This window comes from Columba livia, chromosome 1, assembly GCF_036013475.1.
Source record: "Columba livia isolate bColLiv1 breed racing homer chromosome 1, bColLiv1.pat.W.v2, whole genome shotgun sequence".
Classification (NCBI taxonomy): domain Eukaryota; kingdom Metazoa; phylum Chordata; class Aves; order Columbiformes; family Columbidae; genus Columba; species Columba livia.
In genome coordinates this window covers 96120335-96144678 of record NC_088602.1, presented here as the reverse complement: position 1 = coordinate 96144678, position 24344 = coordinate 96120335, and the positions used below count along the sequence as shown (strand labels likewise).

The 24344-nt window shown below is 41.6% G+C and overlaps 1 protein-coding gene across 4 annotated transcripts in view; it reads right to left on the bottom strand.

The window, feature by feature from the left end:
• Positions 1 to 1609: 1609 nt before the first annotated feature.
• The window catches only part of UMODL1 (uromodulin like 1), a 75670-nt gene continuing 52935 nt past the window's right edge, over positions 1610 to 24344 (bottom strand). For all 4 annotated transcript variants that reach the window (XM_065068535.1, XM_065068544.1, XM_065068538.1 and 1 more), the window contains 10 exons: positions 24047 to 24159; positions 17601 to 17811; positions 15945 to 16082; positions 13880 to 14334; positions 13082 to 13224; positions 11746 to 11982; positions 10749 to 10908; positions 7638 to 7722; positions 5156 to 5363; positions 1610 to 3586 (listed from right to left, as the gene is read on the bottom strand). In XM_065068535.1, the coding sequence (XP_064924607.1) occupies positions 5176 to 5363; positions 7638 to 7722; positions 10749 to 10908; positions 11746 to 11982; positions 13082 to 13224; positions 13880 to 14334; positions 15945 to 16082; positions 17601 to 17811; positions 24047 to 24159 (1730 nt within the window). In that variant the 3' untranslated portion in view covers positions 1610 to 3586; positions 5156 to 5175. The remainder of the gene's footprint in view (positions 3587 to 5155; positions 5364 to 7637; positions 7723 to 10748; positions 10909 to 11745; positions 11983 to 13081; positions 13225 to 13879; positions 14335 to 15944; positions 16083 to 17600; positions 17812 to 24046; positions 24160 to 24344) is intronic.

Here is a 24344-nt window from a genome sequence, read left to right as displayed (position 1 = left end):
CCCTCACAATATTCTTGCTACTAAACTGGTGAGATACGGGTTTGACAGGTGGACTGTCAAAAGGATAAGGAATTGGCTGGATGGCTGTGTCCAACGAGTTACAGTCAGTGGCTTAATGTCTGAGTGTAAGCCAGTAACAAATAGTGTCTCCCAAGGGTCAGTACTGGGACAAATACCATTAAATTACTTCACCAGTGGTATAGGTAGAGGGACTGATGGCTCCCTCAGCAAGTTTGCAGATGGCACCAAGCTGAGTGGTGCAGTTGATTCACTGGAGGGAAGTGTTGCCATCAGAAGGAACCTTGACAGGCTTGAGCAGTGGGTCCATGCGAACATCATGAATTCCAAATAAGGGCAAGTGAAAGGTCCTGCACCTGGGTTGGGACAATCCCCAGTATCAGTACAGACTGGGAGACAAAGGGATTGAGAGAAGCCCTGACAAGAAGGACTCGGGGATACTTATTATTGGGGATATTTTTTATCCCAGATAAAAAATATTTTTTATCCCAGATAAAAAATTGGATATGAGCTGGCAACTAGTGCTTGCAGCCTAGAAAGCCAGTTGTATCCTGGGCTGCATTGAAAGAAGCGTGGCCAGCAGGTTGCGGGAGGTGATTCTGTCCATCTACTCTGCTCTGGTGAGACCCAGCCTGGCGTCCTGCCTCCAGCTCTGAAGCCCTCAGTGCAGGAAAGACATGGACCTGTTGGAGAGGGGCCAGAGGAGGCCACAAAAATGATCAGAGGGCTGGAACACCTCTGCTGTGAGGACAGGCTGAGAGAGTTGGGATTGTTCAGCCTGGAGAACAGAAGGCTCTGGAAATACATTATTACAACCTTTCAATATGTAAAGGAGCTTATAAGGAATAGGGAGAGAGACTTTTTACCAAAGCCTGTAGTGACAGGACAAGGCACAATGGTTTTAAACTGAAAGAGGATTGATTTAGCTTGCCTATAAGGTAGAAATTTTGTACAATCAGAGTGGTGAACCACTGAACCAGGCTGCCCAGAGAAGTTGTGGATACCTCATCATTGGAAGTGTTTAAGGCCAGGTTGGGTGGGGCTTTGAGCAACCTTATCTAGTGGAAGGTGTCCCTGCCCTTGGCTGGGGGGTTGGACTAAATGATCTTTAAAGATCCCTTCCAATCCCAACCATTTTGTGATTCTGTGATACTTCAACCGAACAATCTGTTCTGTGCCTCAGCACGAACAGCTGGAGCAGCTGTCAGAACTGTACAAATCAAACGCCCATGGAGGCCCCTGTGACACTAGTTTCAGATCGCATCACCAGATTGTTGCAATTGGACTGGGAATGTTAAATACTCTTTTGGTTGCCTTTGCCACAAAGCATGAAACTAAAAATATGTTTGCCCTTTGTAATGTTGAGGAAAGAGATCCTTAGTAAGTGTACATAGTAAGTGTACATACATAGTTGTTGGTAATTGCAGTCCATTGGTGTTTGGATAAAGTCAAGTACTGTGTTTTGAGTGATGTTTGAACATTATACTAATACTTGAACAGTTCTTCAGAAGCTGCCACATCCACACAATGCACATCTTAATGCCTGTGACTAAATCATAGAATGAAAATATAACAGCACAAACGTCAACAATAAGTTACAAGAATGCTTTTATTAGGACACCAAAACTCTGCTAAACAGACTCAGATAATCCCAACAGCAGTTTCTGCTAAGCATGCAAGGTATTAAATACAAGCTGCCGTTTTGCATTTCATCCTGAATACTAGTGCTCGGCTTTTGTAAATGGTATAGCTCCACTGAAATCAACAGGCATATCTCTAGTCCTGTCACTTTCAAGTAGCTAAGGATTGTGAGTACTAAAAACTAGGAAAATATTTATAGTAAAATAGCTTATCTTTTCAGTGTATGCAGAAGACAAACACATATACTTGAGAGCACACTGAGCCAAAGTTAAGAGACTTCTACAGAATAAAAAGCTAATGCTTATGTTCATCAGACTCTAAGATTGCAAAGATAATTTGCAGTTTTACTAATAAATTGCAACCAAATGGATCTTTTTTATATTAGGATCTGGCAACCGATATTTCAGCAAGGAAAAGTCAAAGATTTTTACTCCTTATAGACTCACTTGAAGAAAAACCAGAATACAAAGGATTATTTGAAATGTATTTACATATTTAAAAGATCAATCAGTATGACCTTTTGCAAAATGTAGAAGTTCTTTACCTAGTAATCTTATTCCTAATAGAGATGGGACTAGGGGATAAAGAAGCAGCTTTTCAATGTTATTCTGTACCAAAAAAAATTAGTACCTAAATGCTATGGCTACTGAGAGCATTTGTAAGTTCAACTTAAAGACAAATTTTCACTGAAGAGTTATTTATAATGGTGTCCACTAAGTTTAAAGAGTAATCAGCTTATTGACTGTAAATTACTGAATTACATGTGACGCAGATACAGCAGACTCTGTCGCCATTCAAGGAGGAGTGCACACAGCAATCAGAACCAAGAGTTGCTGGCAACAAGTTATCACATCACCCTCCTGTCTTTTAACACACTCACTGAGGTGGAAGTTTGGGGCAGGAGAGTGAAGAAAGAGTCCTGCAGGAGATGCTTATTGTGCAGAAAATATTTTTGTTCCAGTTTACCCAGTTGAACAGACTGTTGTTGTATCCAATAGAGCTTGTAAGCTAAACCTTCGCTGCTGCATTAACGGTAGGGTCTTGCAGCCAGGCAAAATTCAGCTCAAATTTATAACTACTCTGTTGCAATTGGAGTGCTCTCGCTTCGGTCAGCAGCACACTCCGTGGCCTGACTGCACAATCATTGTAGTCTAATTAAACAGAATACATAGGTACTAATTGACTTATCTGGAAAAAACGTGGGCTACCAGTAGCAAAAATAATTTCTTTTTGCCATTTTTTTTTTGTCTCTCCACTGAGTCCTTGTCGATTAAAGAATTTACCATCAAATCTCAAAACTCATGTGAATAACACTCTAAGCAGGTTAAATCACAGATTCACAGTGCCTTTTATTTATTTGGTGACAAATCCAATACTTGTCCTCCAGCTTCTGTATACTTAGGGCGTTGCACAAATAGGTCTTCAACATTGCTGCAGCTCAAAGTTTCAACCTCACCTTAAGTAAACAGGGAATTACAAACTGAAAAGGAGATCTCTCGAGGGGTTTGCTGATTTACTTCCTGGAGTATTTCTAGAAACACGTAGCTTGTCAATAGTAGTGGCACAAGTGATGCTAAGATGGGCACATAGCAACTCGGCACAGTGGGAGAGCTAAATGTTGAAACTTGAATAAAGAACCATGAAGTCTTTCTTTTTTTTCCCTTCTATTTTATCCACAGAAAAAAACTGCCAAAATTCACTTCAACCTGGAACTGCAGTTACAAATAGTTCTTAGGACAGTAGGGAAAGAGCAAATTAAAAAAAAAAAAAAACAGTCTTTACAGAAGCCTTTGAAGCCTTTTTTATGTGACATTAATTTGAAGACTCAGTATTGCAACCAGTCATGATCACCATTCTGAAGGGTAATGAAAACCAAATTCTGAGTGAAGACAAGCTTCAGTTCGCCATGAGATGAGACATGATCCAACTAGAAAAAATAAAGGACAAACTAATCATGATCGAGAAAGATAATCAACTACATTCCAAAGAAAGTAAATACACAGGAAAGAGTTGAGTACTTCCAGCATCTAAAAGGAGCCATTAGCTGAGACTTGAACATGCTGATTATGTATAAGCATTTTGAGCCCAACAATATCCTTTATGCTATGACCACATTGCAGAACTCCAGAATTCCCTTTACTTTCAAATATTGCAATCACCCGTGATCACTCATGAGAGCAGAATGATGAATGAAGACAGGCCATTCTTCTCTCTGCAGAAAGACTCAAAGGCTTCTTATATAGGTTTTGATATAATGGACCTAGATATGCCCTTCACACTGTGTGATGGCTCCCTCGTGGGACCTGCACCACGGATGGAACCGTGCAGCTGCTGGAGATGTACCAAGGAGTCCCAAGTACCTTCACTTTGGGGTGTTGACAGGCAACCCTCCCCATTGCTGGGGAAGCGATCAGAGCATCACCCTCACCTACAGTGATCTCTCAGGGGCTGCCCATAGAAGACTACAGAGGGTGGTCTCTATCATGTAAGACTAGGGGAGATACAGCTAATAGTAACTAGTCAAGACTTTACAAGCGGACAGATGGGATGCAGTCTTCCCTGTCTCTTCTCTGTGATATACGTTAAGAATTATGGTACTTAGTGAAGCAAATACATTATCTGCAAATAACATAATGAGAAATCTAGTGAATTTACTGTGGTCATGGTAGCTGCATTGTCATGTGGGAGGACTCCATCAGGAAAGAGTTACTAACTCCGGTAACAATGTCAAATGAGCCTGTTCCCATAAACAGAATTGGATCAGATCTGAAGTAAACATCCTTAAGCTGTGAAGCAATGTTAGGTATTCTTTTTCAGCAAGCCAGCTTTCTCACCCATCTCTCCTCCTCTTAAAGGGACAAACATAAAAATGGTGGTGAGCAGCTAGAACACACTAATTTTACAGAAAAAGTGTTGAATCCAATGGCATTCTGGAAGAGTATTAAATTCTCAAGTTGCAGATGCAGAACATGTTGTAGCGACTCACACTCCTCGGAGCTGTCTTTTCAGACTGTCTGCAGGCACTTGTAAGCACTGCTTACGCATTATCAATATTTAAAGCTGTTTATGTCTAACATCCTACTATTTTCCTGAAAAACACACCACCTCCCAAGAGAAAATTAAACCCAGGCTTCTGCAGAAAGGGATAACTTCTGAAACAAATTATCTTCTGAAACAGATTTATATAGAGAGAGGTTAAGTTTCTCTCCTTTATTATACTAATCTAATTATACTAATTATATTAACACTAACTGAGGCCAAAGCCACAAAGGAATATGAGAAAAAGAAGGCTGTCTTCTTCTTCTGTAGTCTGCAGCATTTGAAAACAGGCAAGAATAGCTGGAATTTCATTCTTAGATTTATGACCTTCACCCACAGTGAACAGGACAGGAGGTTCGAATACCCTTAAACAGACAATGTCCATCTGCAAGTATTTAAGCATTTCAGGAAGAGCTAATCAGCTAAAAAAAGTAACTGATCCCAATTGAGTACTTACATCTGGTAACGTGGAGATCACTAATTGTAGAACACTTGGTAGCTGAAGTTGTCAGACTTGATTCTGAAGTTGTATCTTCTTGTCTTTCGCTGGTACTGGAAAATGAGAAGGCTCACAACTCCCAGCACAAAACCACACACAGCAAAGGCAATGAAGATGATGTATCCAACTCCCATGCCAGTCTCCTTCTCTCTCTTCAAATCAGATACTAAAAAAAAAAAAAAAAAAAAAAGAAAGGTGAAAGAAAAAAGCTTTGAAATTTCTAAATCTTTTCCCGGGGTAAGAAACCAACCCTGCCTACAAATTAGCCAATGTGCATGTTGAAGCACAGAGATGTGAAACTGTGATACAGAAGCTGATCAGCCTTTTGTGGAGGGCCATTCTCATGGAAAGGTCTGTGATCCACAATCCAAGTTCCCTTCTTACATACAAGTGTAGAGTCCCTGCATACACGAGGGTGATGTGGCTCTGGACTTTGACTCTGCATTTTCCTGTTAAAATAAGAATTAAAGGATAAACACTGGTGACTTTTTGAAATGCTCCCTTACTTTCAGAATGGCCCTAGAGGTGAAGTATTCCCCCATCTTAATCCTGCCCCCATTCATCTATGATTATTAGAAGCCATTTATTTTGCTTTTATCTCATATGTAACACTTATCTAAACACAAAGTCTTTAGGGAAGGATTCTCCATGTGTGCTGGGTCTCTAAGCTCCCACTCCAGTCAGCAGAGACCTTGCTGGTGCAGTTAGTGGGGGCAGGTGAGTCACACTGAGGCGGTCACCATAGACTCAACTCTGTAGTCAGAGCACTGGCATCTAGTGCCACCTGAGAAGCCTGAGGGCATTTACAGTGTCTGCACAGGTCTGGCAGACATGGCACAGGACCTGCAGGAGAACGTTGGTCTTTTGGAATAGCACCTGGACAATGAGGGGAAGGAAAGAATGGGGCACCATGGGTCCTGAACACTAAATGCCTACGTGTGGGCAACAGACAAGCCCCTTGTTGCCAACTGTCTCCCTCGGCTCCACTGACCATTGACAGAACGTGTTTGCCTGGTGCATGTGTAGTGTACTTGTCCAAGTACACTTCCATGTACTTTTCCAAGTACACTTTCATGTACTTGTCCAAGTCTGCAAGCAGAACCTCCTCCCCCTTTAACATTATGCCTCTGTTCTCGTTTGCACATGTACTCTTGCACAGTTCTAAATCATTCCTGCAAATGCTTGATGCACTACAAAAACATCTATTTGTCTGCATAAATTTTCAGGACAGCACTTATTTATCCAAGTACTTGTGCAGCACCTGAGATGCACAGAAGGCAAACACTAATGCATACCTGCCTGTAATTAGTGACAAGATCTTTGGCTAAAGGGCACCGTTGGCAGCCATAGAGGTATGCAATATCGAAGCCATGTAACATCCAGGGCCAACACCAAAACAAAACACAAAACTAATTCAGAAATGAACACTGAAGGCCTGTGGCCTATTCTAACAGACTAGCACTTGCATATAATGGGAGAAAAATACAATATGCTAAGTCAAAGACAGTTTCTAGGTCCAAAAGAATATTGTGACCATCAGAGCAGAGGAGAAAAAAATACCATGAACCAACTAACAGTCCATCATTAACTTATCTTCACAGTCTGGAACAGTGACTGGCAAAAGAGGCAACCAGCAGGATGAAAGGTGGTGACTTCTGTCTATTCACAGTAGCCTAGTATTAAAACTCTTATGCTGGTGTGTACAAATACTCCCAATGACTGTTTTGCACTAATAAGGTATGAATGCAAATGGCTTGAGGAGGCCAAATGACTGAAGATGTTAGAGGCCATAGCTGCCCTTGTAAACATCAGCAGGGGTAAAAGCAGAAGAGGCAGTTGCATAAAAAATTAGACCTTGCTTGCACACAGTGCTGGTGTTTATTCTCTATTAACTTGCACTGTACCACTCCACCAAGTTAACCAGTGTGCTGTGCATCAGCTGTGCTCTGCCACCTTTCCTCAGGGTACTAATAAGGTCAACACCAGGAAGTCCAAGGAAATGCAATCTCTTACCTCCTCTGATTTTGGACTTCAGAGTTCAATATAATTGTGGTCTAACAACAGTGTAAACACTTGAAAAACTGATTGCGGACTAAAAGATTCAAGCTGCTTTGATACTTTACAATTGCAGTAACCGTCTGATTTTGTGGCTGTTGCACTTGCCACCCTGTGCAAATAGCTACACAAAGCACTGAATCCCCTCCCTTTCTACATTGCCTTGACAATCTGACAGTCACTTCACTCAGGAGGGCACCTGCTTTTCCACACTTCCACACAGCTTCAGTAAGAACACTCCTCAGAAAAATATGCAGAGGGGTACGAAAACCTTGTATCACAAGTCTTCAGTTTCCTTTGTCAGGAAAATCTTAAAAAAAAAATCTTAAAATGGTGATTACTCTGTGTCCCCTTTTTGTAAGCCTCTATTCATATCATAACTCACCAGCCGATTTACACAGGGGGCCCCAGGATGTTCTGTGCATAGCGATGGTTTCACCAGTCCTCATGGATCGAGCTGCATGGCATCTCTGCAACAATCAATTCAAACTCCAACAAGTAATATGGCTTACTAATTAAAAATACAAAGCCTTCTGCTGAGTATGTGAATTGGGGTTTTTGTTTCTTAATGTTACGCTTTGTTAAACTGAAACGAGCACCAAATGGAAGTTCAAAAGAAGCGACATTAGGGAAACATAAATATAAAATCTGTAATTAGTCACACTGGAAAACACTGCTGTGAACGCACATTTCACACACACAATCTTTCTTTTCATTAAGTTTCTGGGTTTTTTAGAGGAAACTGTAGGAGAATAATCTTCTCACCAGTTCTATAAGCCAGAGGTTTGAAAACAGTTTTGGATGTTTCTGCTGTCCGCAGCAGGCACAGCAGGTACTACAACCAGCACCAGCAAAAGCAGCAGCAACTTTCAGCCCCTGCCAAGCTGCATGTCATTTTGAAGCAACACATAACTCTTCAGTGACCTCGGAGCTACTAATCCAGGAACTACTAGTTAGAAAGCCCTGCTGGGGATTATGTATTACAAGTGAGCAGCACTTGCAGAATATACAGCACACGTCTGTACACTTCTTCTGTAGCACCGTTCAATTTGTTTGCTACCTTTCTGTTTTAAATTGCAACCTAAAGGTCTCTGATGGGAACTGTATCCTGTTGAGGTTATTCAAAAGATACTGTGCTCTCCTGGAAGTGAACATAAAACCAGAGAAGCTGCAGTACTACAATAGGCAAGAGAAAGCAGGAAAATGCAAAGGTGTCTCACCAGCTTGTCTACACAAGAATATCTCACCAGTGTTGCCAGCCTGGTTACACAGAAAAGCCTCTACAATCCACTGTCAGCAACAGTGTCTTTAGCTGGGTCAGCCCACAGAATAATACCCATGTATTATAGCTGCATCTTTGGCCTACCCTCAAACAGCTGTCCCAGTTAGGTGGGTCCATTAGAGAATATAGTTACACTGCTGTTCCCTTCATGTCAATGATTTTTTGTTTCCACATGGCTGTGGAGCAGTCACATTCCACCAAACATAAGTATGGTAGTGGTATGTCACTCGTTTTCTCATTCAAAGTCATGTTTTTTACTCATTTCTTACTACGTTATTCCCTAGCCTATTTTTTTTTTTCACTCCAAACTTCAGAGCACCTTACTCTTTTCTGCCAAGAAAACATGGAATGAAAATGCTGGGTAAGAAGAAATAATACACGATGTCAATCTCAATGTTGTGGGCAAAGAGCTGAAGCAAATCTGCCCTGAAGCAAGTCAGTATTCTCCAGAGTAGCAGATAGATCAGATGATCAGATCCCAGACCCTGGTTACTCTCCCAGCCATCTCATGTTATTTTCAAACATATTCTGCTTTTGTTCCAATTTTCCTTGATCTTCGCACCTCCTGCAGCACCATCTCTCTTCTTTGTAAAAGCCATTGACATCCTTTGTAGATGTGCCTAATACTTGTCTTCTCTGCATAACGTGTTCATCTAAGATACTGGATTCACTAACTTTTGATAGGGGGTATATTTTGTATAGGAGAAAGAGCAATATAACTTATATATATATTTATATATATGAATAATATAAAATATATGAAATAAGAGGGCTTCACTGACTAACTCTGCTGTGTCTTGTTTACTGTAGATGTCAATGTCAGTCAAACCTCATCTGGGGCTAGCAGAATTACCCCATCACAGCCCCCCATAACTCAGACCAAAGCCAGTCCTTTAGTTAACCATATTCCTAAACTCTAATCAATACAGCTAAACCCTGCTCTAATAGCAAACCAAACAGCTCCCAGGAAAGCAACTGTTTGATTCCTGACAGCATCCATACCAGCCCACACAGTTCCTGTCCTGTCCATCCTTCTTATTTCCCCATCTTGCACCTACCACCACGTCCTTCCACAGCTGTTCAGGACACACAGTGAACTTTGGGAGGCCACCACCTCCTCCATGGGAGGCTGGCTGAAACACTGGTTTTTAACACACAAATTCAGCTGTGAAAGCTGGAGACACCTTTCCATCTGCCAGTCGTGTTTCCTGTCCCTATTTTTTTTTTTTCATCTGGAGGAAGCTTTATACTTTAAGAAAGGAAATAAGTATCCTCTGCTAGCCATTTTTAATCTTTTAGGAAGAGATCATTTGCTCTATAATGGGCTTAAACTGAGTTATTTAGAGCTAGAGGAAAGTGTTAAACAATGGAGGAACACCAAACTGCTAATGAAAACATCCTTGATAGAAAAAGAGCCAGGAAAGCTGGAAGAGGGACAAGAGAATTCCTGTATGTCTGTTATAAAGGGGAAAAAAAACACATCAGCAAAACCTGTTTATTTCTTATTTCTATGGCAGCAACACATTTTAGATGAAGCAGTGTGTATCACTTATTTAGAAGTAAAAAGAAACAAAGCAATGCTTTGGAGCACAGACAATTAGAAACTCAAGTTGTTACCAGAACATTGCTTGGTTAATTGCTTTAAAAGCAATAGGGTTTTAGAAAGCCATAATAAACTCTATTAGAGTCACAGCCCTGGAAACTTAATGCCACTGAGCTTCCTTTCCTGGCACCTAAACTCTCAACTGGATAAGCAGATCTCTAGGGATAAAAAAAAAAAAAAAAAAGGACATAAAAGCATGGCAAATAAGTTTACTCAGACTTTTCTGCTGACAGTGACAATATGGGTTCTCACTTTTTTGTAACACATCCATCTGAGCTAACACGTTTCTGAACAGCCTGTCTCATTGTAACATCTATTAATTGTCTTCTGGCCACTACTAGGCAGGGGCAAAAAGTTCATTTCTCAGGTTCCCCAACTTTGATGTCCCCATTTCTGTGCAAGCTTCATGCTTTCAAATAAAAGGATGAGGCACAGGAAAAAAAATGGACACATCCATATGATTGTAGCTCTTCCCCTGCTCTCAGCAGAGAATGAAGGTAAACTTCAAGAACTACTTTAAACCCTGTCTGGAAACATTACTCCTTCAATTCCATAGCAGGACTACATATGGCAGGCTGGAGAAAAATAGCATAGTGGAGTAAAACACTTACTGTCCTGCAGGTACTTCCTGGTTTCTCCATACAAATACGAATTTTGCAGTGTAAGTAAACGACAGAATTGTTGACAAAGGAAAAAACTTTCATCTTAAACTGTGCTTTGCTTGAATTCCCGTTCTCTAGCAGTGTGGTATATGTATTTGGGATGGGACAGCTGAAAAGAAAGAGAATAAAACATAGCAGTGAGGGCTATGGAAGGTTATAGCACATAACTCAGGCTGTAAGGCTCCTTTAGAAAGCCACAGACAGACCCTCCATGAAGCAACTGTCCAGCAGTGCAGGGGTGACAAGGGGCAATTTGCTGCTTTATTCTCACAGTAACCAAATAGAATAGGAGATTCAAGAAGTGGTTAGAGGGTGGGAAAAGAAGGAAAAGAGTGGTGGAAATAAGAGTTTAAACTTGGCTTCACCAAACACAAATTGAAAGAACATCATATTAAAAGGAATACCTTTTATTACTGAGCGAAAGGACTATGCTGTATTTTAAAATGGCAGGTGAGGCCAAGGAATATAACACAACATGGGAGTAGAATGAAGAATCCAGACAGGCATAAACCTCCTCTTTTACCAGAGGCTGCATTAATATTGTGTGTGAGTCATGACACATAAGAATGGGCTATGTGTGGAGCCTATGAGCTTTTGGTAAAGCTGAATCACAGAGAAATAGGTAAAGCAAACACTTTTCAAATACTCTTTCACTATTGACTGCCAAAACTACCTATTTCTTTGGGTCAGAAGTACAATTCCTTCAAGAAACTATGGGGAAGACAACCAAACTCAAACAGCTACCACATTACTCTTTGTAAATATTTTCTTTTCATACCTACCTTCCTCATTCAAAGAAGGTGTGACCAGTAAGAACAGTAAGGGATAATTCATACAAATTATGGGAACACACACAAAAGTCATTTAAAATATATCACAATAGTAATCACCGCCCCTGGAAGATCTAATGTATGGCACACGCTATTTGCAAGTGTCATTTCTGTACCTGTTACTGATAAAAGCAAATGAAAGGGGATCCACTGAATTATTAGTTGGAGTTGCCCAGCAGTCAGTGAGGACCACCTTAAGCTTGCTGTCCGCTCTCTGGATCCCCACTTCAATCAGTACATCGTCACTGGCAGAGACACTGAAATTTTTTGGTATTGGGGAATTTCCAAAAAACAGCTGCATTTCTGTTCTGAAGTGTCCAGATCCATGCAAATCCTCAAAGGTGGTGTAAAGTCTGAAATAACAATTAACCTCCTTTAAAAACCACAAATTTGATAACGTGTTTTTATCAATCAGTGTCTCTTTCTCCACCTCTTGCAGATTTAAGCAGTCAAGAGTTAACTGCCGTCCTGGATGTTAGGACACTGTTTAAGAGAAAAGGGTGAAAATGCATCAAGCTTTTAATTGGAAAGGTAGGAAGCAGGAAAACATAAGTGGGAAAATCTGAAGGGTGGAAGGTCTTGGCAATACAAACATAGCCGAGAGAGATATTTGAGAGGAGCTGTCTTTAAGTTCTTTAAGTTCAAAATAAGGAGAGTAAAAGCTTTGTGGAGAAGTGTCAAAAAATTAAGAAGGGACAAATTGAACAGTAATTGAGGAACATGAGGAAATTAAAGAAGTCAGAGAGAAGGGGCCTGACAAAGACTTTGCAGGGGGGATAGAAAAGAAAATACAATGTCTGGAGGGTTAGGAAACAGACAGTAGATTTGGTGATGATCGCTTAAGCATGGTAATAGGCAAGAGAGAGGAGGTGGACTTGTATGAAGGGACAACATTGACTAGCAGAGCACCTTTTCTGTGAGCATGGGTTTGACTTTCTGTGAATAATGGATTTGATTCCATCTTCCTTGAAGATGGGGCCTTCCATAAAGTATTTGCATTACTTCTCTTTTTTTCCCAAGTTGATCAAATAAGGATTTGTGGGTGTTGAAAATTGCCATCCTCAGCACTAACTTAGCAGTCTGCATGCCTACATCAGTTGAAAAGACACATGCTCCAAAAGTAGGAAAATACTGTTATTGCCACATGTGATTGCCCAGGAAAGCAAAGACAAGTCAGGAATTCTTGCTCCTGAACCTGTATCAGTAGATCCCAAAAGTTTAGTTTCATCTTTGTTTTAGCCAGGCAATGGCCAAGCTTGTTGGCTGTTGGATCCATTGACACGTTACATGGAGCAGAAGAGAAGCACATAGCAGCGACCATCTGAGCTCAGGACTTGCAGGATGGCAAGCAAGTCCTATTGCTGGATACAGCTGAGGTCCCCAAGGATTTCTGCAATGCTGCAGCACTCAGCCACACAGCAGGGTTCAAAAGCAGGGAGAGTTGTTACTTACCCCTCTGCGATGTACCCAAAGGAAGTCAAGAGTTCATTTTGAAAGACACAGTGAATGAGACTGGCAACCTTTAAATGGTGGATTACTCCTTGAGCAGAAATCTCATTCCAAAGGACAGTTTTCACTATGGTATCAGTCGTGTTCTGGAACACAGAAAGAAGAAAGCACAACTTGTGAACATCAGTTTATCTAGGGATATAACAGAGCTACAGGTTTAGCAGCTTCAAGTGATCAGGAATTCTCCATTCTCCTGGCTGCAAAAATCAAACATATTTAATCTCTAGTATCTTATTTGCAGTACAACAAGACAATGAAAATCCACCAGCCTTCCTCCTCTTCCTCAGTCTGCTCCACAAGGGAATTTCTGTACTTTGGCATGGCCTGAGCATAGCCTTTGGTTTGGGATCCAAGGAGACAGTCATCACTCTCTGTCCTCATCAGTGGTAGCAATTGGTGTATTTGCCTAAATATGATAATTAAATTTCTTTTAAGAAAATACAAGCTTCTGACAGCTGCAGAGGAAGCCCAGAGGGACATATGAAGTGACTCTCAGTTTGGAGAAACCCCAAAGATTTCCCTTCTCTTTCTTGTTTTCCCTCCTGCCCAAACAGCAAGGTAACTTTCTGCTCACAGGAAGAGATTTTTTTTCTCCAAAGAAAATTTTTTGTCCAGCATTTCAGCAACTAATAGACTGTACTCCTAGATAAGGATATGCCATTGCCACCCTCCTCGCCCCACCCCAAGACCAACAAAAAATGCTTTGGAGCTTCTTCAAATTCACCGGCTCAGGGGACTTACAGTCTCAACTTCAGTGCCACAGTCACTCCAGTTCGTCTGCAGTGCAACGTGAGAGCCATTGCTGAAGCTCACATTGCAGTGAGGCTCCCCCAGGTACAGGGAGGTTTCTGGGATAGATTCCTGCTGTAAGAATCTCTTCTGGATGACAAGGACAATCTTCTCATTTTCACAGAACACTCTCACTGCGTCTTGAATTGAAATTTCCTGGGCAGGTTTAACGAGGTGGACAGGAGACACTTGAGGAGAAACGTCAGGATTTGACACAGGATCCATGGTAAGAGGAGGCAGCATCACAGTGGAGAACATTATGCCCTCCAGAGCTCTGTGGTCAGCAGTGAAGTCCAGTGAAGCAAGGGAGGAAACATGAGTTGAAGTTTGCAAAGATGTTGCAGGTAAAACTGTGTTGAGTAGAGGTTTCTTATCAATCTGTGTTGCTTCCTGGCTGATAGGAAATGCTGAAAAGTGCCAAAAATAAATGTACTGTTGTAATTTACAGATTCAAATGGATTTTATAAGCTAAGTGCAAAACCTTAGGAGGAAACTCACTGGCAGGAAACTAGCTTTTCGTTTTTTAACCCCCTCCACTTACTGCCAAAGCTGTGGCTTTTCTTTTAAAGAAAGAGCGCTAGAGATACCTGAAGTGCCTGTGAGTAAAGCTGAAGTCCAGTATTTCTTGAGAGCTGCAATAATTAGCGTGCTCAAGTAAAACACATATATATAGCTTTTGGAAGATCAGTGCTTGCAAGAGATCCCCATCTGTAGGTTTCTCAGCAAGTGTTCATATTTTTTTGCCTAGTACTGTAGGACACTGCAGACTTCTGGATGTGGAGAGCAGAGTTTGTTCAAAAACTTGGTCCCATTTGTGGCCATTTGATACCCAAAGGATATGATCCCAGACGCTTTTGAAAACCCATTTTGTGGGAAGTACAGGGCAAACCTTGTGTAGCAGGCTCACATTGCATATAAGTGTCCTGAGAGATACAGTGGGAAGTTAAGAAATATGTTAGTAGCAATTTTAATGGTTTCAGGAAGAAAAGAAGCAGGAAAAAAGGGGAAGCAAAGGTTGAGATCAATGCATATGTCAAACACCTGACATCCATCGCAGGCTATGGGGTTATCCCATGGCTCTCTGCTTCTAGAAGCAAGCTAAGTGTTTATCCACCACTGACTTAGGGAGCACCAAGACGATAAAATCCATTTGCAGTGAAACAAAAAAGATGTGTCTCATTGCACAAAAATTCTCTTAAATAATTTTAAGGGGTTGTACATACAAATGGCATCTATTTCTCAAGCAACATATAAAATCTGTACATACAGATACCCTTCTGGAACTTCCCAGCTTTCAGAAATGCCCCAAATTAAAAAGTTGCTGATACAAATGTAAGAGGAAGAAAAACAAAAGTCTGAGCTCTTTCAGGGCTGCATTTCCCAAAAGCTCGTTACCATAATGCTAAATATCTTCGTTAAACAAAGCTAAGCAGTTGACAAATGCCTGTGACTTCAGCCAAAAAGTAGCTTTTCACTGTGGTTACAAAAACAAATTACTGAAGAAGTCTAAAAGAATTTAGGAGCTTAAAGACCCATCATACGTCATTTAACAAATGATTTAAGAAAACAGAGAAGCTAGATTAACTGACTCATACAAGAAAGTAGTTTGTAGTATCAACATTTCATCCCTGCTGCCATACAGAGGTCAAACCATGTACCTAGTTCTTTCTGTTACCTCATCTATGATCTCTGCTGTCCCCTCTGTTACTGCTGATGAAAATATCCAACAATCTTGACAATGCTGTCTAATTTTAATGGCAAATATGAGAAAACAGAACTGTTAAAAGAACCTTATAAAGCACTAAATACTAACACAGTAAACTCTGTGACAGAGTACTACAGTCAGAAATACTTGAAGTCCACTGCAAGAGTTTTCCCATTGGGTTCCAGCTGGAAACAGTGAACCAAATTAAGCTCTGGCAAAATTTGAAGACTTGTGGCAAGTGTGACCCTGATCCAACAAAGAACAGATCACTAAGCATTGTTAGACATTAGATAATAAAATATTTTGTTTTGCCTTCACAGCTTCTTCCAGGTCTTTCTGGATGCACATCAGCAAATCCTTCGTTGCAGCTGCACTGGTAAAACCCAAGCGTGTTATGGCACGATGCATCTGGGGAGCAGTCATCTTCTTCGCTTTTGCACTCATCATAATCTGTTGGGTATATTTAAGCAAAAGGCAAAGGTGGAGAGTGTAGAAATGAAAATGTGATGTTTCTGAATCTGGAGCAAAGTCATACAATGATATCATGGTGGCGTTGCGCCTCTTAGGTATGACGCTCTATTGTACGTGTCAGGGAGCTGCTGGGTCTAGAACAGGTGGGAAGCACAGCCTAAACGGCACTGACAAAACCCTCCAGGAACTGTGCTACCAATGATGCTCAGCAGATACTCACTGAAATGCAGACAGCCTGCTGCAGAGCTCCTATCCTCCTAAATTGATCAACAGCCCAAGGGGAGGCTTCCGACCCCACAGGTTTCCTCAGTTGCCTCCCCCATTCCACACTCCTGAGGAGATGGTTAGTAAATGCCCAGGATGAGTGAAGCAGGAGGTTTATATGACTGGTCCAAGTTGCAGTCTCGATGCTTTCTTAATTTTTACCTGGCCAAAATTTTCACTTTTAAAAGGAAAAATATGCCTTACTTCCCTTTCACTTCTGAAGGTCTAATTGTAACTAGGCAAAGAATGACGTAACACCATAGGTAGGACTTGGAAAGCAGTGCTAACCAGCTGTTCTATGGGGCCCTGTCCCTGAAAAAAAACATTTGTTTTAGCACAAGTTCGAGGAGGTCAGGCACACTTCAAAGCACTACATGGAGATAGTTGTGATCTTACTAATTAAGGGGATACATAACTTTCCAAATTCACAGCTGTAACGGTAACAGGCAAAGAGAATGTACAGGGCAGACCAAATAGATTCTTATGAAGTAATTTTGCATGAGATTCTAACTGATAGCTTATAACAATGCTCTTTGGACAAACATATCATGTTAAGGATATAGAATTTGCTTTTTTTTCCAGAGATGACACATCAACTTGTGAAACAGAATTCAACAGCAGTTAGTCAGGATGCTAATGTTTCTTGTTACAGGCTTAAATTACATATAAAAGAAAAGAAGTTGTACAAGGAGTCATTGTGCACGTCCTGGTAAGGTGTGGACTTTCGTTTGAACTTCCAACCCACAGGTGTGTGAGGAAAACATGTACTCCCAGGGCAGAATTCACGTGTTCATGTATTTGTTTATTGGGGTTTCTATCTCATGCAAAATTATTAGCAAATAGCAGAGGGTCACGTGTTTCAAAATTATTTTAAACACAGATCATTGTGTCTGTACAGGGAGCTGTTTCCACTGGTAGTTTATAAAACACTCAGTTTGTGAGCACTGCTTCTAACATCTTCATATCTTCTTCTATATAAAATTAATGCTATCTATAGACAAAAAGATCAGCTGTTTTTGTCCTTTTAGATCAGGCATACCTCACTTCTTATTTCATCTTTTGATGTTCTCTAAGAAAGCTTATTGGACAGATAAGCATGAGCGATATAATGTGAGAGAATGGCTTTTCCTACATCTGTTTTGCAAACACTTTCACCTCAAAAAATACAGATTAGTAATAGGTTTTATCATCTCCTAGTTCTGAAGAATTGTTGGAATACAAGCTGTTCCTTACCATTTATGGAGAGACTGCTCTTGTCAACTGTGAAATAGCTCTGTTCAAAGGCATCACGAAAAGCGGTGATGATGTAGTCGATATCCACATCTTCTGCAATCAGTAAATTGAAACTTACCACTGTGCTCCCATTAGTAATACCTGTTATCAACACCTGAATCAGACCAGCATCCATCTGCTGAAGAACAGCAGGGGGCAGAGATCTATGTACCTGGAGTAAAACAAAAGGCATGTGAAGACGGAGAGATAGAGGCAACCACATTTTAGGCTTTCTACCCTGCCCAGAAGAGAACACTATGCATTACATTTGTGACTCATACTCTGCAGTGAAGCAACAGAAAATTGACTTTTTGCTTTATAACATTTCTACAGCAGCTGAGGGATATGACATATATTTAACTGTGAATATTAAACAATTAAGCAATATTAAAGCAATTAAGATATCTCCTCTGTCATTTGGCACAGGTTCTTGCCTCTGGTATCAGCAAGGAAGGGAGTAGAATGACAGGAAGCTCTCATGTTTTGCCTCTCAAAATGCTTCTGGGGAAAGTGGGCAACCCAATATGAGGAGGAGATGCCAATGGAAGCGGAGATACCTCCTGACACTCCACAGCTCTTATATATCTCGGAGGGCTCCCTTAGCTCAGGTACATTATAGCTTAGGGCAGACCACCTGCAAGACTTTCTTCACAGATGATTTATCATCAGAGCGAAGTAAATAAGAAAAATTCTCCTGGTTATCACTGAGTGTAAACCTGCCTCTCTTTAAATGCCCAGGCCAGGACAAAGGAAAAAGAAGGGTGTTTCATGCCATCAGCACTGCGACACAGCTCAACCTCCAATCAAGTCAGTCCTCAATCTGATTTCACGAATGTTGCGTTAAAGTCTTCCCTGAGGAGTATCATATTATTTCTGCAAATTCTGTCATTGGGGCCCGCAACCCCAACTCACTGTCCTCCCTGAGAGTCCAAGGGCAGAGCTAGGAAATGGCTCTGCACTATTCTGAATGGGAAGAGCCACCCTCAAAGTATTGCAGCACCAAATCACAGCTGAACTTAGGGCAGTCTACAGAAACCAGTAAAATAAACATTCATATTCTGTACACAGTGGCCTTCGACTTCAACAGCAGACTAAGAAAGAAAATACCACCTTTTTCAAGGCACACGGAGCTTTATTCATAATAACCCCAGAAGCAGCATCCTTTACCACATGGGAGAGCAGGATGCTCTGCGTTCTGTGGGATGGGAAAATACAGCCCTGCGTGAGCCTTTGCATCAGGTGCGCTGCTCCACCTCTCTGCGATCCAGCTCAGATGAGGGAACTAACCCCTCTGGAAGAGATAAACAGGCTGGAGCTGTATGTGCAACCTTTTCCCATTCCACCCTCCAAGGCTGGGTGCTACCTCTGGAGGGCAGCTGCCCATGGGAGTGTCTTCTCCTCCCACAGGAGGAGGGCAAGGTATCTAGGCATACACAGGGGCCCCGGGGGATGTCCAACAGCTTTTGCATTTTCAGCATTTTTTTCCTTTATCTCCAGGCCTAGCACCAGCCATAGGAGGAGCAGATACAGGTCAGATGGGATCATCTCACAGGACCACCCCAGACAAGACATAAGGCATTAATTCAGCTTTAAAGAACACGTTGAGAAAACATTATACACAGAAATACAAGCCTGTTTCTAAGAAACTCACCACAAAGAGAAACTGGTAAACATTCACAAGTGCTCTCTTATCAGTCCTTTTCCTCTAGTTGCCCAGAAAAGGGGCCTGATAACACTGCACTGGACTCCTGCCTACCTGCATGTCCCAAGGGAAAGCAGGGCACACATACACACATGGATTTGTATGTCAGGTCTTGCCCCAACATCTAACCACAATGCAGGCAGAGTGCATACCCGAAGACCAGATGGAAGAGCAAGCACAGGCTGAGTGATGCCATCCATCAATGTCACAAATTTTCTCATTAGGATTGTGTATTTTCTATTCTCCCTTTCTCCAGGAGATGCTCACAGATGCTCTGTGTTTCTTAGTATCTTTCACATGTGTCTCCCAGCAGCACACAAAGTACAAATGCCATGTCATCCCTGCCAAACCTCCTGAGCCTGGGATACACATAGCTTCAAGTCCAGCAGTTAACCTCACACTGCCAAGTCCACCATTTAACCATGTCCCTAAGTACTGCATCAACATTTTAAGCCCAATCTATAGAGTACCTCACTCCCTTCCTTCCCTAGCTCAGCTTCCCAGAGAAATAAGGGGACTGGCAGGGGCTACATTGTGGTCACCTCCAACCCCCTCCTCTACACATTTTCTGCAGGAAATATCTGGAACAGCAGGTCTGGATCTCAGCCATGGGTTTAAAGCAGAACTTATGTCAGAAGTGTAAAGCCCAGGGGTGCAGGCAGTGACTTCCACAAGGGAAAGCCCAAGGAAGAGGCAAAGCAAGGGTTAGCAATGGGAGCCAACAGCAGAAGGAGCCTCATTTCTCTTGCATGCATGCACAGAGCTCATGCACTTTATGCTGGATTCTCCCAGATGACCACAGCTCTTGCACACCTATGTGCCAAGCCTGACTTACCTGCCTGCTCTGTGTTATCCAGTCCTGACTTACTTGCCTGCTATGTATTATCCAGCCCTGCAGACAGGCCCAGATTTGCAGGTGTGCTGCAGCCCTTTTCTGCATTCTCAGAGCTGATGTGTGTTGCATGTGCTTGGTGGAAAGGTAATACGTACGGAGCTGACCCCCCACATGCAACTGGAAAGGGCTCCCACGGACCTGCAGCCACTGCAGACCTTGCAGTGTCCCGAGGGGCAGGCAGGGAGAGCCAGGATGATGGAAAGAGCTAATTGCCCTGTGGAAGCCTGGGCAGACCATAGGCTGTCCTTGTCAGCCCCCAAATCTCCCTTTCACCAAGCTGGGGAGCTTCTGGGACCATTCTCCTCTCTCTTTCTGCTGTTTCACAAACATGTACTGAAAAGCTGGAGGTCAGCCCTAAGTTTTCATCTTTCATAGTTTTTATCTAAACTTCTGGATATTAAATACATATGCCTGTGACATCATCTTAGTCCATCCCCGTATTCCCTTCTTATCTGTCCTGAAGATTTTACTTTATCAATATTTCTTTTTACCCAAGCCTTGGTAAATTTTTTTGTCTGTTTTTGTTTGTTTCTTTCTTTCTTTTGTTTCTGTCCTCATTCGTATTTTTAATCACAAAGCAGGACTCAGAGCTTAAGAATTGTCAAGGGGACATTCACAGTATTGGTATTTAGCCACTAGGTGACACTACAAACCCCTTTATCCAGAAGGCTATATGATTTCACAACAGGTACCACACCCTAGGTTATCAAAATAATGGTTGATGAAGTGAGGCTAGGGGGAAAAAAAAAAAAAAAAAGGAAAAACAAGAGCAAACTTTTTAGAAGGAGCTATTCAATATATAATACCCTTGAGTATGAGCTTTTCTTACTGAACAAATAAATTATCCTGGGATCCATCGTTGTATCTACAATTTCTATAGCATACAAAGGAAACACTAGCAATATCAGACCAGGAGAAATCGATACGCCAGAAAAATGGTCACAAGAAAGGGGGAGAACAAGAGCAAAATTAACACCAGGATCAAGGGAAGGGAACATCCCTGGCTTGGGCAAGAAAAACAGGAGATAGATAAAGTTCAAGTTCAGAGTTAGATGGAAGCCACATTAAAACTCATTTATTGGGATAGGAAAGGCCAATAGGTTTTTCGAGCAAAAGGATAGTTGCAGGTTCAGGCAGCCAGGCTCACCCTATGGGTGGCTATGGCATATTTGGTGGGTTTTCTGGGACAACCCATCCATAGGTTCCAGACAAAATGTCAGCAACTCTTTGGAGTTATCATGGGTACTTGCCCAGAAGCCTGCACGGCTGGCAGAACAGGGAATGCACTGGCAGTCTGGGAACTGGAAATAAGTAAGTGAAACGTACATTAATTTGAACAGAACCATGCATTAAGCTTGTTTTGCACTCAGAAAAAAAACTCTCCCCACTGCCCATGCTTTGGCTGCACCTTCAGAGAGAAGGTACTAGAGCACACATCTGCCTAAACACCATCACCAGCAACTGTAAGGATGACGAATATTTGGAATAAACTCAAGTTAACAAAAGGGTGAAATCGCACTGAAATAATGAAACTGCCTTAATCCCTGTATCAACACTCATTCCACATTCAGATAGCTTTAACTGCAGTCATTTTAAGTGTGTTAAGCTATGTCAAACAAAGTCTATGTCACTTCCAAATGAAGGGGTCACCCTGATAAGACAACATCATATATTAGGTTTACACTTTTTGTCAATTGGTGTTTAAGGTATCTGAATTCAAAACAACCTGTCCCACTCAGGAATTAAATGCACCTCAGTGAATACATTTTCAATTCAAACCTTCTGTTTTCCTGATTCATTTTTCTGAGGATAAACCCTAGATGTCACTATATTCTTCTTGGCTGTTGCAAAAGACAAGCTCAGCAAAACCCAGGAAGACTAAAATACTCTCTTTCCCTTAGCTGTGTCATTTTTTAGTTGCGTTACAAGGAGGATGGTGAAATTAGCCTAGACAATGACAGTGCAAGTTGTCACATCAAGTTTTTACCTCATTCTCATCTACACGTTATCTAAAGGACAGTATTTCCATTTCCTGTGCTGCCAATTTAACCACATTTTGGTGGCTCTAAGCTAAAGAACATCATACACATTAGGATTTATAAATGCTCTGAATGGTAGATGGTGACTCCAAAGAGCTTTAAAAAAAGCAAACCAAACCAAAACAAACAAAAACCCAAATAAACAAACAAAACAAAACAAAAACCTCTGGCAAAGTTTATTTCACTGGAACCTGATAGTGCTTTTAAAGACCATTAAACTTTCCTCACTTATTTCTCACCCTTATAACCTGAAAAGAAAATATGCAGATCTTTTTTTTTCCTAAACTTCCTTTTTCTTGGCATCTAGAAACACAACATTTTTAATAAAACATTCGCAACATATTTTGCCATTTACAGTAGCTACAATACTATAGCCCACATACAGTGGCTCAGAGATAGATGGAATCAACACTAACACATCTCGCCAGCTGATCCATAAAACCGATGAGCTGGAAAAAAGAGCTAGTTCCTCATAATCACAAGTGATCATTCTCTGCCTGAAACTTTCAGAAATAGGTAAAACTGACACCAAAATATATTTGTATCAATGACTTTCTGGATTAATATATCTGACTGAATAGCCCATGAAGAAAATATGTTCATTTTAGCCCATTTAAATACTATGCCATTCCAAAATAGCCTTGGGCAGAGAGTGATGCTGAATGAGAGTGAGGTCAGTGGAGAATTGCTCCCTTTTCACTTTGCTAATCACGTCATTCTGATTTTGTGACTGTTTTTCTGATGTGACAGCTTGGGGTCAAAACAACGCAGGGAAAGCTGTGCTCCGCCAACACATCCAGAAAGGTGCAAACCAGTAATGACCAGTAGGAAACCTCTTTGATATCCAAGAAAACATCATGCACAGTTAAGCGCATGGTGCTTTTCCCTCCTTGCAGGTATCTCTAACCCATTGCTGGCCTGGCCTCAGCCCGAAAACTCGCTGCTGTCACCCACTGCAGACAACTGCACTGCAGGGACAGGTCGTAACTCTGTGCACAGTGAGAGACTGGGGAGGCTTCTGCAGGATTTGAAAATTCATATGATTGTCAGAGGTGGATTTATAATCACAGTTACCAAGGCTTCTAAAAACACAGACAGATAAAGGGAGATAAGGAAGGCAATAAAGCAGCTCAGCACAACCAGAGCTTTTTCCAAGCAGAGGTGTGTTTGATTAAACACCAGCAGGAACAGACTTCTGATAAATTCACTAAGAAATTAGGAGACTGATACTGTCATAAGCAATGTCTGGGAATTACAAGAGCGTTAAAGGTGCAGCTGATATCACAGTGCACTTTGATATCCCGCGCTCTAATTAGAAGTGCACTTTGATATCCCGCGTTCTAATTAGAAGTTTGGGCAAAGGGAACTTAACAAGAAACCACTCCTTTTCCAGAAATGTCAGCCTTAAGTTACTATGACAAAGGGTAATAACACTTACATAGCTCATTAATATACCACTGTGTAGGGCAAGGATATCAGAGCACTTGGCAAATATCCATTAATTTTTAACCACACCCCTGGAGGAAATCAGTAAGTCAGCATAACTGGGTTTGAGAAGCAGAAGAAATGGAAGAACCAAGGAATTCCCAAATCCTGATCCCATTCTTAAACACAGTTGCATGCTCATCCTGCAGTCTCAGACGGTCGGGGAACTCAGACCTTACAGATGTGTCAGGGAAGGCAGATGTGGCATACAGCCTTCATGGGAAAAAGATGGCACACATGGTTTCACTGACATTGATAACAGGTCACATCCTTCTTAGCCACTTACTTCATCAACAAAGAGCTGTACAAAGGTTTGGTATTCCTCACTACTTGTATTGCTAAAGCCTGGAGAGTATTTCACGTTTGTTATCCGCACCATGCCACTAAGTTTCTGGACAGCTGCAAAGTAAGAAAAAGACAACTTATATGCATGTTCCATGGACTAGAGCTCATGGACAAGTGTGTGACAGTCACTGGCACGCCTGGCCACATGGGTTATGCATCAACTTGTAACAACAGAAGGCTGCAATGTAGCCAAAAACCCAGATGCCTAAACACTGGCATCCAGCACCTTTGTCTGCCCC